The following is an 18,710-nucleotide window of genomic DNA, read 5'->3' on the forward strand; positions in this document are numbered from 1 at the left end:
CTGTGTGAAAAAGCTTTTGCGCATCACCTTTTCTTCTTTTGCCAATTACTTTCAATCTGTGCCCTCTTGTTCTCATGAGTATGAACAGCTTCTCCTTATCCACCCTGCCCAGACCCCTCATGATTTGGAAGACTTCCATCAAATATCCTCTCAACTCTTCTCCCAGGAAAACAATCCCAATGTCTCCACTCTTTCTTAACTGAAGTTCCGTAACCCTGGACCATTCTCATGAATCTTTCATGCACTCCCTCGCCAATGCTGCTACATCTTTCCTAAAACACGATGCACAGAACTGGATATAATATGGGGCAGCATGGTAGCATAGTGCTTAGTTCTGTGGCTTCACAGCGCCAGGGTCCCTGGTTCGATTCCCTGCTGGGCCACTGTCTGTGTGGAGTCTGCATGTTCTTCCCGTGTCTGTGTGTATTTCCTCCGGATGCTCCAGTTTCCTCCCACTAGTCCTGAAAGACGTGCTGTTGGGTAATTTGAACATTCTGAATTCTCCCTCTGTGTACCCAAACAGGGGCCAGAATGTGGCGACTAGGGGCTTTTCACAATAACTTCATTGCAGTGTTAATGTCAGCCTACTTGTGACAGTAAAGATTATTATTATATAATATTCCAGCTGAGGCCCAGCTAGTGTCTTATACAAGTTTGCACCACCACAACTGGTCCACAGCAGACACTATCTCCCTGGCCCTACACTCATTCATGGAGCATCTCGACAACAAGGACTCTTATGTCAGACCGACTTCCTGATCCATAGACCACAGGCAGTAAGGATAAACAACAACACCTCCTCCAAGACAGTCCTCAATACCAGGGCCCCATAAGGCTGCGTACTTAGCAACCTACTATATTCCCTAAACACACACGACTGTGTGGAAAAATTTGGCTCCAACTCCATTTACAAGTTTGCTGATAACCCAGCTCTTAGTGGGCCGGATCTCAAACAACGATGAGTCAGAGTACAGGAGGGAGATAGAGCACCTTGTGGTGTAGTGTAATGACAACAACCTCTTCCTCAACATCAGCAAAACTAGGAAGCTGGTTATTGAATTCACGAAGCAAAGTATCATACACACCCTTGTCTGCAACAATGGTGCTGAGGTGGAGATGGTTGACAGCTTCAAATTTCTAGCTGTACACATCACCAACAATCTGTCCTGGTCCACCCATGATGATGCTACGACCAAGAAAGCACAGCAGCGCCTATACTTCCTCAGGAAACTAAGGAAATTTGGCATGTCCACATTGACTCTTCCCAATTTTTATAGATCTGTCTGGACTGCGCGCAGAACAATACTTTTCACTGTACTTCGGTACACGTGACAATAAATCCCCCCAAAACGTTCAACATAATCCTCATACTCTTGTACTCTATGCCCTATTAATAAAGCCAAGGATTCTGATTCCGTTATTAATTCTCTCTCAATCTGCTCTGCCCCTCTCTGTTATCTCTGCAAGGAGGCTGATGACTCTGCAATTCCTACGCTCACTTCCCTCAGTATCCATGGATGCATAACATCCTCTTTTGGTGTTTTATCAACTTTAAGTACAGATAACATATCCATTATGTCTTCCTCATCAATTTTAAATAATTCTAGTGTATTAATTATATCCTCCTTCACCCTGGCCTGGTTAGAATATCCTTCCTTGGTGAAGACAGAAGAAAAGTATTACTTTGGTACCTCTGCTCTTCTCCCTGCCTCCCTGTATAAACCCCCTTTTTGGTCCCTCGTCAGCCCTACTTTTTTTTTTATATGCCAAGAGCAGACTTTGGAATTCAGATTTATGTTAGTTGCCAGTCTCTTTTCGTGCTCCCACTTTGCTTCTCTTATTTGCTTTTTCACTTCCTGCGTGAACTTCCTATATTCATCCTGGTTGGCCACTGTATTATCCACCTGATACTCTCATAGGCACACATTTTCTTCTCCACCTTGGTCTCTATCTATTTTGTCATGGAGCTCTGGGCTTGTTTGTCTTTCAAAGGAGTGTATCTTTGCCATGCCGGAATGACCTCCTCTTGAAGGTAGCTCATTGTTTGGCTGATTTTCCTGCCAGCGTTTGATTCCAATTTATTTGGCCCAGATCAGTTCTCACCCCACTGAAGTTGGCTTTCCCCCAGTTTTTATTCTCACTCTAGATGGTTCTTTATCGTTTTCCATCACCAACCGTAACCTTATGATACAATGATCACTGTCCCCTAAATGTTCTTCCACTGATATTTGACCCTGCAAGGAACCTAGACTGCATCTATTTAGGCAGCACCCATCCAGTCCCATTGTCTGGTCCAGAGCTAGTCCCAATATCCTACAAATTGAAAGCCCTCTCTCCTACACCATACTTCCAGCCACGCATTCATCTGCATTATATTCCTATTTTTGTGGGTGTGCTGTTGCCAATGCTGTACATGCACAGTTCTAGTATTTTACCCTGGGTGGGGTTTCGGAGTATGGGGCGGGATTGGGGGCTGGAAGCATGGATTTCTTTGACCGTCTTTAAATTTTTACTCCTGCCAATGTAAGGTTTTGTTTTGTATAAAATTGGGAAACGGAGATAATAAATTAGGCTTTTCATATATTGCTCTTATTGGAATGTTGATCCATAAAAATGTACCTCAATGTATGATGCTAAATAAATTCATATTTTATGTTTGTGTTTCACAAAGCAGTCACAACCTTTGTTGAGTTTGACCCTGATGGCTATGAAGCAGATGTGTGAATTCTCTCCCCCAACATCCCGTCACCGACCCAATCGTGATCTTCTCCCCACCGCGCTCTTTCCTCCAGCAGCAACATTAATCTCACTGCTCCTGCGTCTCCCCTGCCCAACACACAACCCAGACCTCTGGGGGGTGTTTCCCGGCAAGGAAAAGAGATTTTTTTTATCTCTCCGGGGATTAAATTCTCTGAAGTTGATGTCGGTTCCAAATCCCTGTTACGTTGTCCCACAAGCTCAACAGTCATGATGCCATTTTATTTCTTGTGTTGACAGGAGACATGGCATTATTATACTCACTTGTGCATGGTACTGGGATTAATCCGGAGATGACTAATTTTGAGATCCTGTTTGCTCCCTAAGTTTGTATTCCATAAATAGTTCAATTAAGAGCAAAGGCAAATCCACTATTTTACTTCAAACTTAATTTAACAATAGGACAAGAGGACATAGATTCAAAATTAGTGGACAGCAAATTTAGGATACAATAAATCCTACAATAAAATATGGTTGCTTTCCTGAAAATCGTGACTTTAAGTGAACCAACCTGAAGTGAATCATGGATTCCAATAGGAATCAATGCTAAAGTTGGAGTTATGTTCCTTTGGACATTTCTTGCCCAGATAAACCAAAGTACAAGTTGACGTGGTGTACCGTTCATGTGCATTCCGTGCTGGAATAACAAAGATACTGTATAAATTCAAAATAGATAATCCTAAATCACCCAAACAAGCACAGCTTTTAATAATAATAATAATAATAATCACTTATTGTCGCAAGTAGGCTTCAATGAAATTACTGTGAAAAGTCCCTAATCGCCACATTCCGGTGCCTGTTTGGGGAGGCCGGAGGCTTTTGTGTCTCATCCTGAAAAGCAGCTTAACCTTTTGCCAGCTTTTCTGTCCCAGTCTGTCTCTTTATCTCTCCTTTCCCACTAAAAGACCATAAGAAATAGGAGCAGGAGTACACACCTGTATCCTTTAATTTCCTGTGAGTCCAAAAACCTGTCTATCACAGCCTTAATATATTCAACGATGGAGCATCCACAAGCCTCTGATGTCAAGAATTCCAAAGATTTGCCAACCTTTGAGTGAAATAATTTCTCCTGATCTCAGTCCTAAATGGTTGGTTTCTCATCCCTTTATCTGTCTTTGTCTTTCTTTCTCCTTTCCCTCTGTCTCCAGCTCCTGGACTTTTTCTTCACAGTTTGCAGGAGCAGAGCCCCTGTTCCGTGGAATTCCATGGAAGAACCGGGAAGGGGGGGAGTGGAGGGGGACAATGGAGCTGAGAGGGCCACACAAGGAGCTGGGGAGGGGGCAAGGAGGAAGCTGGGGTGGGCCGTTTGCCTCTTTCTCGACTACCCTGCCTTCTTGCTCCCAGATCTTGAGCCTCACTCTCTCCCCACAGCCTGGGACTCTGGTGACTGTGGCGGCAGCCCCGGTATCAGAGCATGGTGGCGGCTAACCCAGAGTTCACAGAAACAGCGTTAACGTTTCAAGTCTAAATGATGTTAACTCTCTCTCTCTGGGGATGCTGCCAAACCTGCTGAGCATCACCATTTGTTGGTTTTAATTTCTTCTCATAAGGTGTAATTTGGACAATGTTTATCATTTAAGATTCATGTGTAACATTTTCTCTATTGCTAGAATCTTACCAGCTGTGCCTGTATCAACACTGAATTTACCCAGAATGCCACTGCTACATCAGGACGATGTCCCAGGACAAATTGTGGAAATGCTTTCCCAGCATTCTTTGCAGTTGTTTGTATAGGAAGTCTGATAGGTGCAATGGCACAGACTCCTTCAGTAATGATTCTGATCAGGTGAGTGAACTTTCCAATAGCAGTCTATAATGTTGCTTTAAGAATATTTTAGGATTGTTGTCTCCGCTTCAGCTAATTTATAGACAAGCTATGGATTTGGCTCACTTTGGCTCAACACAAGGGCACCATGGTGGCACAGTGGTAGCACTGCTGCCTCACAGCGCTAGGGATCCAGGTTCAATACCGACCTTGGGTGACTGTGGAGTTTGCACGTTTTCCCCGTGACTGCGTGGGTTTCCTCCGGGTGCTCCGGTTTCCTTCCACAGTCCAAAGATGTGCAAGTCAGTTAGCTTGGCCATGATAAATTTGCCCTTGGTGTTCAAAAGGTTAGATGGGATTAAGGGGATAGGAAGGGGAGTGGACCTAGGTAGGGTGCTCTTTCAGAGGGTCGGTGCAGGCACGATGGGCCAAATGGCCTCCTGCACCATAGGAGTTCTGTGATAACTTTAACATACAGTTAATAATAATAGTATATGGTCTTTCAAATGTCATGTGGTGAAAAATTAAACCTCCACAAACTATAGGTCCTTTCAGTGTCATTATTCACACTATCTATAGAGAGTCACGAAAGACACAAAAACATTACAGGAAGGAAGGCAACTCTACAGATAAAATGCTTCTCGAGGATGTCACTCAGAGTTCACTCTAGCCTCAATTAATTTATTTCAAGTTGCTTTTCTCAAGTAATCAACATTTATTGGAGTTCTCTGTGAACCTCCCTAATCAACTTGAGTTTTGAAATAAACTGATTAACATAGTGTATAAAATATTGGAAAGATGAAGAACTGCTTTGGGCACAAATACCCCACAGCATTATTTCAAGAAGCAACTTGTAGAGCAATTACAGTTTTTAAATAAATGAATCAATCTGCACGGTTATAATTCCACTGCTGCCGCTGCTGTGCAATACCATGCAGTGTAAACTAAGTTACACAGTGCTGGGTAGAAAAAGTGTCCCCACTAATCTAACAGGGCGAATGTGTTCTTTTCCTTCACAGCAAGCTGAAATTGTCTGAAAGTTAATTGTTTCTTTCGTTGTTATTTGTTTGAAACGAATGCTGGCAGCTCTCTGAAAAGGCAGGATGTGCAAGGTTAATTTGTTAGGTAAGGGTATGAGAGTCTTGCAGTACAGCAGGCTCCAGATTGCCACCTTGTGAGTGTAGGCTTTACATGGAGACGAAGATATCACTAGGATTAAGTCTGTTGTCCGGACAGTGATGTCTACTGGATATTAATTGGGTTTTTCTCCTTTGCTCCCACAGGTCTGTGAATCCTGAATACAAATCATATGCCCTTGGTGTTCAGTTCCTCATGCTGAGGTTACTTGGTGGGTGTTTCAATTCAGTTATTTAATGAGATAGCGATCCACTTTCGTTTGCTTCGACTCACACAGAGATTTTGAGAATTCGGGAGAATGGTCTTTGTTGTTTGCAGAAAACTAAATGTGGAAGTGTTTTTTTATAGACATTTATGTTGCAGCTTGCTCCTGGTGTTGATGTGATACCCGTCATGCCAAGGGCAGGACACACAGCAAGATAGGTTGTTTCAGTGGCATAAAAATCACAAAATGCCAAGAGGCGGCCAATAAACATTGCTTGCTGCCTACCTCCAAATAAAGTAAAACTCACACTGTTGCTACTTTCACCCATCCATCTGCTTTGATGGAACAGAGGAGAAATACTGCAGGTGATGAAAAACTGAAATATAAGCAGAAAATGCTGGAGATGCTCAGCAGTCCCGACAGCACCTCTGCAGAGTTAATGTTTCAGGTTGACAACTTTCCAACAGATTTATAATGATACCAGATTCCTTCCCACCAGATGTAGAGGAGGGTCAGCAAGAGCTCTTTAAATGAACAGAGACATTTGAATTGAAAGGATGCAGGGTTAAATGTAAAAAAGAATATCAAGCTGAATACAGAGGAGCAATCAATTTCTTATGGCATGACACCCAGGGAGTTATAGATTGCTTCAGGCCTTTTCTCAAGTGGAGAACACACTCCAAACACACAACAGATGCGAGAGGGCTAATGCTCATCTTAAATTGGGCATCATTTCCCATGGTCATATTTTGGTGAGCTGTTGTTGTCCGTCAAACATCCAGAAGCAGGGGTGAAATTCTCCACTACCTGGCGGGGCGGTGGGTCCCGGCGTAGCGGAGTAGCGGCAACCACTCCGGCGTCGGGCCACCCCAAAGGTGCAGAATTCTCCGCACCTTTAGGGGCTAGGCCCGCGCCGGAGTGGCTCCTGCTCCGCCGACTGCCGCCAAAACTGGCGCCAAAGACGCCGCCCTGCATCGGGGCTGGCCGAAAGGCCTTCGCCGGTCGGCGTGAGTCTGTGCATGCGTCAGCAGCCGTTGACGTCACCACCGGCACATGCGCGGTGGAGGGGGTCTCTTCCGCCTTCGCCATGGTGGAGGCCATGGCGGCGGCGGAAGAAAAAGAGTGCCCCCACGTCACTGGCCCGCCGGCCGATCGGTGGGCCCCGATCGTGGGCCAGGCCACCGTGGGAGCAACCCCCGGGGTCAGATCGCCCCGCGCCCCCCCCCCAGGACCCCGGGGGCCAGCTCACGCCGCCAATCCCGCCGGCACAGAGGTGGTTTGAACCACGCCGGTGGGAGAGGCCTGACAGCGGCGGGACTTCGGGCCGGAGAATCGCCGGGGGGGGGGCACGCTGATCGGCGCGGGGGGCACGCCGACTGGCACGGCATGATTCCCGCCCCCGCCGATTCCTGGGTGGTGGAGAATTCCGGCCATGTTGGGGGCGGGATTTACGGTTACTGGTGCTCCAATTGGGCAGTCTATCACAGTAAATTAGGCCCACGGTTAGGCCCTGGGGGAGGTAGCTGAAGAATGTGAGGGAGCAAGCATGATCCCGTATTGATCTGCATCAATACTGTGGAGCTGGGAAGAAATCTATTACGCCTCCTGGCTTCAGATGCAACTAACTTTAAAAAGCAAGCAAAATCTGACAGGCACACTCAGTATTGAATACTTTCCCTGAGGGACCCTTAAAAAGCATTGGAGCCCAAATTAGCATATGTAAATTACACAATGCCTATTTGGTGTCGCTGCCAAGGACACCTGGGTAGGAGTCTTCGTTCTCCCATCCCCGTGTATCTCGGCAGCATGGTAGCACAGTGGTTAGCATAGTTGCTTCACAGCTCCAGGATCCCAGGTTCGATTCCCGGCTTGGGTCACTGTCTGTGCCAAGTCTGCACATTCTCCCCGTGTCTGCATGGGTTTCCTCCGGCTGCTCTAGTTTCCTCCCACAGTCAAAAGATGTGCTGGTTAGGTGGCTTGCCCATGCTAAATTGCCCAAATGGGTCAATTTGACCTATTTGCATCCTGCTGACATCGGGAACTCTGCTGCTGATGGCAGGGATGGAGTATCCTGCACAAGATTTGAGTAACAGCCTTTGACATTCAGGCAGCATATGACATCGAGGAACCTTGGCAAAATTGAAGTTATAGGAGTAGGGGAAAACTTTGCCACTGCTGGGATCATACATAGCAAAAAGGAAGATACTTATGATTGTTGGAGGCCAATCGTCTCAATCCCAGGACATCGTAACAGCAGGTTCTCAACCATTTTCCGCTGCTTCATCAGTGACCTTCCCTCCATCATAAGGTCAGAGTGGGATTGTTTGTTGATGACTGCACAATGTTCATTCCCATTTGCAACTCCTCAGATACTGAAGCAATTTGTGCCAAGGCAGCAAAGCCTGGACAATATCCTGGCTTGGGCTGATAAAGTTGCAATTAACATTCTCGCCACAGGGGTACTAGGCAATGAACATCTACAAGCAGAGAGAATGTAACCATCTCCCCTTGACATTCAATGTCATTACCACAATCATCACCTGGAGGGCTTATAAACTTACCTATAGACCAGATATATAAATATTGCAATTAGAAGAGCACATCAGAAGCTAGGATTCTGTGGCAAGTAACTCACCTCCTGACTCCCTAAAGCTTGGCCACCATCTATAAGTCAGGAGTGTGATGGAATACTCTGCACTTGCCTGGATGAGTGCTGTTCCAACAACACGAAGATGTTCAATGCCATCCAGAACATAGCAGCCCATCTACTATAGTAGGGTTGTCTGGTACCCCTCTAAACGATCCGGAGGCTTGTGTGGTTTAGTGTTAACACACAACTATATCTATATATATCTGAGGTAAAACCCTGTCCAGGTGCTATCTTCATACCAACGTCTCTCTGACTCTCTCTACACACAGCCTACTGTCATGTGGCTCTACATCATAATATAAATAAATAAAAAACCTTTATTGTCACAAGTAGGCTTACATTAACACTGCAATGAAGCTACTGTGAAAAGCCCCTCGTCGCCACATTCCGGCACCTGTTCGGGTACATTGTGGGAGAATTCAGAATTCTCAGCTGGTACAGGAATTGAACCCATGCTGCTGGGCTTGTTCTGCAGCAATAAACCAGCTGTCTAGCCCACTGAGCTAAACCAACCCCTAACATGAGTGGTACTGTTTCTCCAGCCCACATTAACCGTTCCTCACCTAACATCCTTATATTTGGGGCAGCACAGTAGCATGGTGGTTAGCATAAATGCTTCACAGCTCCAGGGTCCCAGGTTCGATTCCCGGCTGGGTCACTGTCTGTGTGGAGACTGCACGTCCTCCCCGTGTGTGCGTGGGTTTCCTCCGGGTGCTCCGGTTTCCTCCCACAGTCCAAAGATGTGCGGGTTAGGTGGATTGGCCATGCTAAATTGCCCGTAGTGTAAGGTTAATGGGGGGATTGTTGGGTTACGGGTATAGGGTGGATACGTGGGTTTGAGTAGGGTGATCATTGCTCGGCACAACATCGAGGGCCGAAGGGCCTGTTCTGTGCTGTACTGTTCTATGTTCTATGTTCTACCACACTTCCACCTTCGACATCCACTCCCTGCATCACCAATGCACAGGGGTAGCAGTGTACACCATATACAGGAAGCAGTGTTCTCCGTTGACAGCACCTGCCAAACCCGTGACCTTTACTGCCTAGCTGAACCGAGTGTCAGATCCCTGCGAACTATAAGGTTCTCTCCAAGTCACACATCATCCTGACTTGGAAATAGACTGCCGTTCCTTCCTTGGGTCAAAATCCTGGAACTTCTTTACAGCATTGTGAGTGTACCTTCACCAGATGGACTGCAGTGTTTCAAGAAGTTAGCTGAGCACTACTTCCTCAAGGCCAATTAGGAATGGGCAAAATATGCTGGCCTTACCAATGACACTCATATCCCATGAAAAAAATAGTTTAAAAAATCTTAAAAGTCCGAAAAAGAGTCATATTGAAGTTGGGATGATAACTCTGCTTCTCCCGCCACATATGGTTGTCAGACCTGCTGAGTTTTTCCAGAATTTTCTGTTTTTACTTCCGACTTCTAACATACGAGTATCTTGCTGTTGTGTTATTGAGAAAAACATATGTTGTTGAAGCTTTTCATCTTGCACTCATCAGGGCAATTTGCAAAAATATCAAATGTAAAGGGAACAAGAATATTTACAGTAAGAAGTCTTACAACATCAGGTTAAAGTCCAACAGATTTGTTTCAAATCACTAGCTTTCGGAACACAACTCCTTTCTCAGCTGAATGAAGAGGTGGGTTCGCAGTATATTGTGCAAACACATGAATTGGCCTGAGGCCCCCACATTCAGTTCCAGAAATTGCCTATTCTACCTCAGATTACCCAGAAAAGATTTGAGCAACAAGGTGTGATTCAGCGATTTGACAATATTTGATAAATAATCCTGAATGTGCTAAGAATTAACCTCACAACCAATTTATGATTATTAATCAGGTTCACAACGTGGCTCACTTTTGCTTGAAGGTACACACATTAATACACAGGGCCCTGTCCTTTGCAGACAGAAAGAACATGTAGACACATTGTGGCTTTGTCAACTAAACAAATAGGCAACAGCCGTTCTTTGGTTCGTTTCTCAGGGCAATACCTTGACCAATTAGAGTCAACATGCCTGGTTTAAAGTTAGCTTTAGCTATCAGTTAACTAGTGCATTCTCCATGGTAACACCTCGACCAATCAAGATCCATTTACCAACCCAATCAGCATTGACTTATCATTTTATATAAATTGTCATTCCCTTTACAGTTAGAATTCTTGTGAATTATCCTGGTGAGTGCAAGACGAAAAACTTCAACAGCGTGGTCTTTTTTCAGCATTACTCAAGTTCTGTACTACCAAACAACTGTTTTGCATTTCTTAAACTAAGTTTTACCATCAAAGTTATGGATCTTCAAGAAAGAAATAATGAGCCGTTGTGACATATGACGCTAGTGACAGCTATTTGCCGCAGCACCCTGAAGCACTTTCTTGCCTAAGGCAGCAGTGTCTTATAAACAGTGTCAATTAAACTTTAGTCAATAATGTTTTTTCTAAAGATTGGTTTCATAGAACGTAGAACATAGAACAGTACAGCACAGAACAGGCCCTTCGGCCCTCGATGTTGTGCCGAGCAATGATCACCCTACTTAAACCCACGTAACCCGTATACCCGTAACCCAACAATCCCCCCTTTAACCTTACACTACGGGCAATTTAGCATGGCCAATCCACCTAACCCGCACATCTTTGGACTGTGGGAGGAAACCGGAGCACCCGGAGGAAACCCACGCACACACAGGGAGGACGTGCAGACTCCACACAGACAGTGACCCAGCCGGGAATCGAACCTGGGACCCTGGAGCTGTGAAGCATTGATGCTAACCACCATGCTACCGTGAGGCCCCTTGGTAGCTTTGATGCAAAGGCGGATGCATTTTTACAAGTGCCCTGTTTGCCATGTTAAACACCTCTGAGGTTGGTTAAAAGACACAGGCACCCACTGAAAATTATTTCCGTGTGATGTGACCATCAATTCACTAGAGACACGATTGGAAGTAAACTGTGGTTTTAATAGTCTTACACCTGAGCCTGCCTGCGACCAGAGGAACTGAGAGCAGGCTTACGGCTGCAGCACTTTATACTTCTGGTAGTGGGAGGGACCATGGGCAGAGCCAAGGGTGGAGCCCTGTACAAGCTCCTCATCTCCCCTTGTGGGCAGAGCCGCGCAACGGCTCACACACAGATCCCACAAGGACTTAATACAATGCAATGTAATACAGTGTGAATTATAATACAGTATGAATTCACCACACCGTGTAAAAGATAGGATCACATTGGGATGACCTATCTTTTGGGGGATTGCTATTAAAGTTAATTGGTTTGGAATTTTATGAGCGAAAAACAGGTACTGAGAGTATCAAGGACAGTTGTTCAGGAATGAGGAAGAACAGTTACTGTCCTGCTGCAAGAATCTTTGTGCCGATTTCCGCCACTGCAAGAAATTTCCTGGCTCACTTCACCCACCGAAAAAAGGCCCTCGAATGGTGCTTTCTTCCTTCCGAGAGTAGGTCTGTGTGGGATGTATTTGGGCCCACTGACCCCAGAAGCAAAGCATAGGTGGATATGGGGCAGCAAGTACCAAGGCAAGCTGGTTAGAAGACCTTCCTCAGTTCTCTAGAACCTCATCCTAGTTGTGTTGGGCCCTCCAGCACTCGCCCCTTATACCTTCCTGACTCTCCCACTCATCCCCATGCCATTCTCATGCCCTCCATGTAAACTCATGGCTTTTCACTACTTATTTACCCAGTGTACACTATGTACAGCCCCAAAGGACCATATAGTAACAATAACATGTGAAACCGCTCAAAAAAAACACCCATTCACAAAACCCTAGAAAAATGTAAATCAGGTGGACCATTGCAGTATCAATAGCAGAAGCATGAAACACTTCCCATTTCTTAATCTTGTGCAAATAAACATTGAAATGTTAACTAAAGAGATTACAGAAATAAAAGGTTTTTCACAACCAGTTAAATGACGTTAGTCAAACAAAGTTAGCAGTTCTCTCCAGCTGTCAAAACAGAACCCCCCACCCCGCTGCTGACCAAACCCCTTTATGAGTTCGGCATCTCAACAAAGCGTACATACTCAAGCCATACAATTCTATACCTGTCCTCATTACGCTATGCTTTTGAAGAATTGTTTAATTCCTGTTTTATGTTACATGCCTCCAGGCAACATCCACTGTAAGGATCCTTATTTTTTATTGTCTGTTTCTGGGATGTGAGTATCACGGGCATAACAAACATTATTGTTCATTCCTAACTTCCCTTGAGAAGGTGGTGGAGAGAATAGGCAGAAAGGGCCATAAACCAGCAAATGGGTTGTATCTTACACTATGGGTTCTCGAGTTTAAGAAAATTTGCCAAGAGTTGGCTTTCACCTTTGTTGGCCCCAACAGGTTATGTAGATTGAAATTCTCATAGTATTAGTGAAAACTAATTGTTTAATTGTGCTGAATACTATTAAAAAGTATGAAACAACTTAGGTAAATATAGATAGGAACTGTGCTCGTTTCTCCCAAATTATTTTTCAATAGTGCCTTGCCAATAAATGGTTTTCTTGCATCTGTAAAACAATTGAGGCTCAGATATTGACAGTGAAAAATACAGGCTGTGTGGAAGCATGTATTTGATTTCATTTCTGTCAAAATCCAGCTATTTCACTGTTGAATTCTTACTTTGTGCTGGCAGCTGGATCAGTCAAAAACTTAAATTAATAAATGACTCACCCTAAGATGCTGCATGCTTCAGAATTTCATCATGATCAAGTTTATTGCCAATTTTCTCAAAGATGGCCTCAGAAACCAAAGGAATATGATTTCTGCCATCTTTAATCACAGATTCACCAGGAATGTGTAATACAAAGAACATTACATGAACATTTGGGTGGAAATGAACATGTGTTTGAAATTCAAAAAGGAGTCTGAGGAAAATATTAGATGCTGCATCAGTATCTGAACCAAATCATTAACCGATTGTGTTCTTCCATGCAATGCCAGTAATTTTGAGTCCTGCATAAAAATGGAAATGGAAGTCGGGAGCCGTGTGAAACAAGCTGGGGATTCATTGAAACCCATTATAATTATGGGCAAAATGACCTTCATTATGTCCCCTTAGACAGTCCCTCAGGATTGAGAATGACTTGCTTCTATCCTGGTTCAATGGGTTTTGAGATGACTGACAAGTCCAGTGCACAGTTTGCTGACGCTGCAGCATGCGGGGCAGGTGGCACTTGAAAGGTCGGGTAGATAAGTTACTTGGACGTTTATGTGTTCTCTGATGCCTCAACATCATCACTGTGTGTTCCCAATGAAATGTCTCGTTGTGTTCAGTGCCTTCCTGAATGAACCTTCTGCATTTTAGCCAGACACAGGGCTTCCTTTGTGTCCCCTTTCGGCAGTCCCTCCGGAATGTTTAACCTCTTCAGCGATGCTTTGAGGGTGTCACTAAAGCCCTTCGGCGTTCCTCTTAAATCAGTTGCTTTGGGAGTCTGGTGTCTGCATGGCTCAGATCAGTACTCGGCCGTGGCATGTGACTTCACGTATTTTTTTCAGAGTGCCAGGCTTTGACTGTTAATCAGCATGTAGCTCTTCAGCTGCAAAGCTGAATTTTTAGGCCAGATTTTCTGGCACTTTGAAAAAAATAGGTGGACATGATTTTCGCTGTCAGCCTGCCGGAGCGGGCCCTGATACAGCCGGCAAAGCCGGCTGAACAGAGATTGGATGATCAGGACAGACACTAACCCCCCCCCCCCCCCACCGCAGAAATGGAGGACCCACCTCACAAGCATGGTTCTCCTCCCCTTTCTCTCCAACCACAGCATAAGCAATGGAGCTCTCCCATCACCCACAGTCTTACAGACATCAGCACTCTCCAACTCACATAAAGGGAACCCCTCCCCTTGAGTCCCCTAGAGCAGTGCTTCTCAAAGTGTGGTATGCGTAACGGTGCCGGTACGCGAGCCATCGTCTGCCGGTACTTGGAGTGTTTCCAGAAAAGAAAGCAACAGTAATCCTGGATTGGCTTGTTTTGCTCACCGGTCCCTGGCACATTGAAAAAAAAAACTGCAGGTACGCCATATCAGATAGTTTGAGATGCACTCCCCTAGAGGACCCACCCCTGGCACTGCCCTTGGAACTGGTTGGCACAGCCCAGCAGTGCCAACTTGGTAATACCAACCAGACGTGCTAGCCTATTCCAGGGGCAATGCCAGTGCACTGCCTAGGTATTACGCTCTCCCTCGGGGGCTTTACATACCTTAGCACCCCTGGCAGGATCCCCTCAACTGTCTCCCGTCTTCACAATCCTGGTGTTAAACTTGCCAATGTGATCTGACATGGGCAAGGTATGAATATTAAGTAAGGGGGGGGGGGGGGGGGGGGATCATGTGGCAGGGGTGGGCTCATTAATTACATTAAAATGCTTTTGTCAGCAGCAACCATGGCCGGGGTTCTCCCCTACCCGGCATGGCAGGGGGGTCCCAGCGTGTTGGAGTGGCGTGAACCACTCCGGCGTCGGGTCGCCGCAAAGGTGCGGAATTCTCCACACCTTTAGGGTCCAAGCCCCCACATTGAGGGGCTAGGCCCGCGCCGCAGTGGTTCGCACTCCGCCAGCTGGCGTGAATGGCCTTTGGCGCCATGCCAGCCGGGGCCGAAAGGACTTCGCCGGCCGGCGTAAGTCCGTGCATGCGTCGGAGTGTCAGCGGCTGCTGACGTCATACCGGCGCATGCGCAGGGGAGGGGGTCTCTTCCGCCTCCGCCATGGTGAAGACCATGGCGAAGACGGAAGAAAAAGAGTGCCCCCATGGCACAGGCCCGCCCGCCGATCGGCGGGCCCCGATCGCGGGCCAGGCCACAGAGGGGGCACCCCCTGGGGTCAGATCAGCCCGCGCCCCCCCCCCGAGGACCCCGGCACCCGCCCACGCCGCCAATCCCGCCGGTCAGGTAGGTGGTTTAATCCACGCCAGCGGGAGAGGCCTGTCAGCAGTGGGACTCCGGACCATCGCGGGCCGTTGAATTGCTGCGGGTTGCCCACCGACCGGCGAGGGGGGCCTGCCGACCGGCGCGGCATGATTCACGCCCCCGCCAAATCTCGGGAGCGGGGAATTCGGGACACGTTGGGGGCGGGATTGACGCCGGCACCGGGCGATTCTCCGACCCAGCGGGGGGGTCGGACAATCCCGCCCCAGGCCACCGTGGGGGCACCCTCCGGGGTCAGATCACCCTGCGCCACCCCCTTCCCGATGACCCCGGCGCCCGCCCGTGCCCCCAATCCCGCCAGTCAGATAGGTGGTTCAATCCACGCCAGCGGGAAAGGCCTGTCAGCGGCGGGACTTCGGCTCAATGCGGGCCGGAGAATCGCCGCGGGGGGCCCGCCGACTGGTGCAGCGCGACTCCCGCTACCGCTGAATCTCGGGAGTGGAGAATTCAGGACACGGCGGGGGCGGGATTGACGCCGGCCCCGGGCAATTCTCCGACCCGGCGGGGGGGAGGGGTGGGGGGGAGGGGGGGTCGGAGAAACCCGCCCCATGTTACATCAGCAGCAAGGGTCGTGGAAAATCGGGAAATGCGATCTCACTGGCAGGAATCGTGTTTCCTGACCCTCTTGATATTTTGCCCGTGTTGCTGTTTCCGCTGATGGCAAGCCCGGGTGCTAAATCGCCCGCACTGTGTATACAGTTGCACTCAATCATTTGCAACATCACCAGTTTTAATAGACTAAATAACAGGTATGACTTGTTATTTAGAATTTCACTTAACAAGTAAGTATTTATCCCTGGTGATTTCTGAATTCTGTAAACCAATGCAGGCCTTTTTTCGGCAAATTATAGCTGTCAGCCAATAAAAAAATTATTTTACTTACGAAGAGATGACACCATCACCTCTTCCTTTATTATGAAAAATTGCAATGAACTCACTGGAGTCACTGAACCCAATATAAGAAGGTCACTGAATTAATATACAGTCCAGGATGATCACTTCACTCCAAAGAGCCTTAGATAAATTCAGATATCTTGTGCTTTCAGCATTGTTGCCCTAACCTGATCAGCCCCCTTTCAAGCTAAGTTTCCTATTAGTCTCCCAGATGTTAATTTATAGTTGTGTTTAATATTCTACACAGACATAAGACTCCTCTAAGTTCTCATCCAGTTTCTCCACCACTTAATTACATCAGTAAAAAAAAGTTCAAAAGAAAGACAGAAATATGTTGCGTGACAGTAAAAGGAGCAATTAATATTTTTAAAAGAGCAACCAATTGTATTATTCACTTCCTATCTGTTATATTTTCACTAATCCTAGGTTCATTTAATTTATTCTGCCTATTTTTCGACATAGGTTTTATTCCACCACCACTTATTTTTGGAGCTGCAATCGACTCTACTTGTCTGGTATGGTCAGAAACATGCAACAAAAGCGGAGCGTGTGCTTTATACGACAACAACTCTTACAGATATCTCTACGTCAGCATTGCCATAGGCTTGAAGACGATTGCCTTTATATTGTACACAACTACATGGCATTACATAAAGGGTCATTCCAAGACGTATATTCAGGGAGATGAGGACTCAGTTGGTCGAATGACCACGTCAGATCTCTTTGCATCCACGTTAACATTAGAGGCGGCTGCAGCGGATTCGAGCAAATCGGCTGGAAGGACAACATTTATCTATCATTTGGGAGAGAATGAAATGTGTGAGAACATTGAGTCTGTTCTTTAACATTTGTCGGAGTGACTGAATGGTTTTGAAAATATACTTTTGTAGGAAAAACGTTTTAAATAACTATTTTAAGGTTTTTAAGACAAGGATACTTTGAAAGGCACTGGCCTTTTGAAAGATTTTTATTATTCTCTTTGTAGTTAAAATTACAGCAATAGATACGGTTTTTCACAATTCTGTATGGTTCACAACAAATCAGCAATACAGAAATAAATAAAATCAGTGCCAAGAATTGGCAGATCCAGGTTAGAATAAGCAGTAGACCCAAGCGGTCAGTTTAAAAACAAAATCCTATTGAAATAGCTTTTGTGCTTTTATAAGCACCTTATTTTGCATTTTCTTTGGTGATATCATACATGCTACATGTTGCAACAATATAAATGCCATCCTTAGCATGTAAACTATCTGAAATTGATATGTTTTGAAGACATACAAGATCTGATTCCAGTGTTGGGTTTATCCTATTCAACCCAACACTTCACAATCTGGATTTCAGAATGTCACTTTACCCATAGAGCCCACATTAGCCAAAAATACACAGCTTTTAATTATATGATTTTGCCTTTGCTTTTCCAACATTTATCAAATATTTTTCAGTTTAGTATTACAGCCTCCCTCTATATTCAGAACACTAGTCATGATATTGTCCGTGATGTGACTTGAACTGGAGCATTTATTCTTTCAGATTATTTCAAAGCAATGCTCTTATCATTCAAACTGTTTGAGTCCATTCACAAATAGAGGGTTGCGACTTTGCACCTGCATTATCCGTCAGCGGAAACTGCGATGCGGGTGTAAAATATCGCGGATGTCTGGGAACGTGATTCTCGCCGGCGAGATAGCATTTCCCAATTTTCCACTCCCCTCTCCAATGGCGTAATGAGGTTCCAGCCAACAAAGAGCAAGAACCTCATTGTAATGCATTTTAATGGAATTAATGAATCCCCTGCCACATGATGCCCCTTCACTTGATATCATACGTTGCCAATGTGACGTCACATTAGCCAGGTTTACAGCATGTTTGCGAAGATGGGAAACAGCCAAGGGGATCCTACTGCGGGGGGGGGCCGAGGTAAGTATAGCCCGTGGGAAGAGAGGGACATGCCCGGCACAGGTTGGCACTGCCAGATTTGCACAGATAGGCACTGCCAACCTGGCAGTGACACTCTGTGCCAAGGGTGAGCCATCTGGGGGAGTCCATGGGCAGAGTTCCTTTTATGTGTGTTCTGGTGGGCTGATGTGATGTCTGTGAGGGGAGGGGGGGGGGGAGTGTGTCCTGAGATTTTTGGGGGGTGGGGAGAGCTCCATTTCGTTTGATGTGATGAGGAGTGGGGTGGGGCCAATGCTTGTGAGGTGGGTCTTCTGTGCTTATGGGGGGGATGTTTGGGGGCCATTTAATTTCTGTGCTGATTGAGGCACCATTTAAAGATGGCACCCCATGCTATGTTGAGCCAGGTGCCGGCTCAGTCAGGCCCCACCCCACCAGCATGATAACAAAAGCCACGTCCACTCATTATTTTTCAG

At 46.2% G+C, this 18,710-nt stretch overlaps 1 protein-coding gene across 1 annotated transcript in view; it reads left to right on the plus strand.

The window, feature by feature from the left end:
• Positions 1-18,434, plus strand: part of LOC119970486 (solute carrier organic anion transporter family member 3A1-like) — a 427,206-nt gene extending 408,772 nt beyond the window's left edge. Inside the window, exons 8-10 of the mRNA XM_038805186.1 lie at positions 4,368-4,543; positions 5,806-5,870; positions 16,804-18,434. Of these exons, the coding sequence (XP_038661114.1) occupies positions 4,368-4,543; positions 5,806-5,870; positions 16,804-17,186 (624 nt within the window). The 3' untranslated portion in view covers positions 17,187-18,434. The remainder of the gene's footprint in view (positions 1-4,367; positions 4,544-5,805; positions 5,871-16,803) is intronic.
• Positions 18,435-18,710: the final 276 nt, after the last annotated feature.

This window comes from Scyliorhinus canicula, chromosome 8 (assembly GCF_902713615.1).
Source record: "Scyliorhinus canicula chromosome 8, sScyCan1.1, whole genome shotgun sequence".
Classification (NCBI taxonomy): domain Eukaryota; kingdom Metazoa; phylum Chordata; class Chondrichthyes; order Carcharhiniformes; family Scyliorhinidae; genus Scyliorhinus; species Scyliorhinus canicula.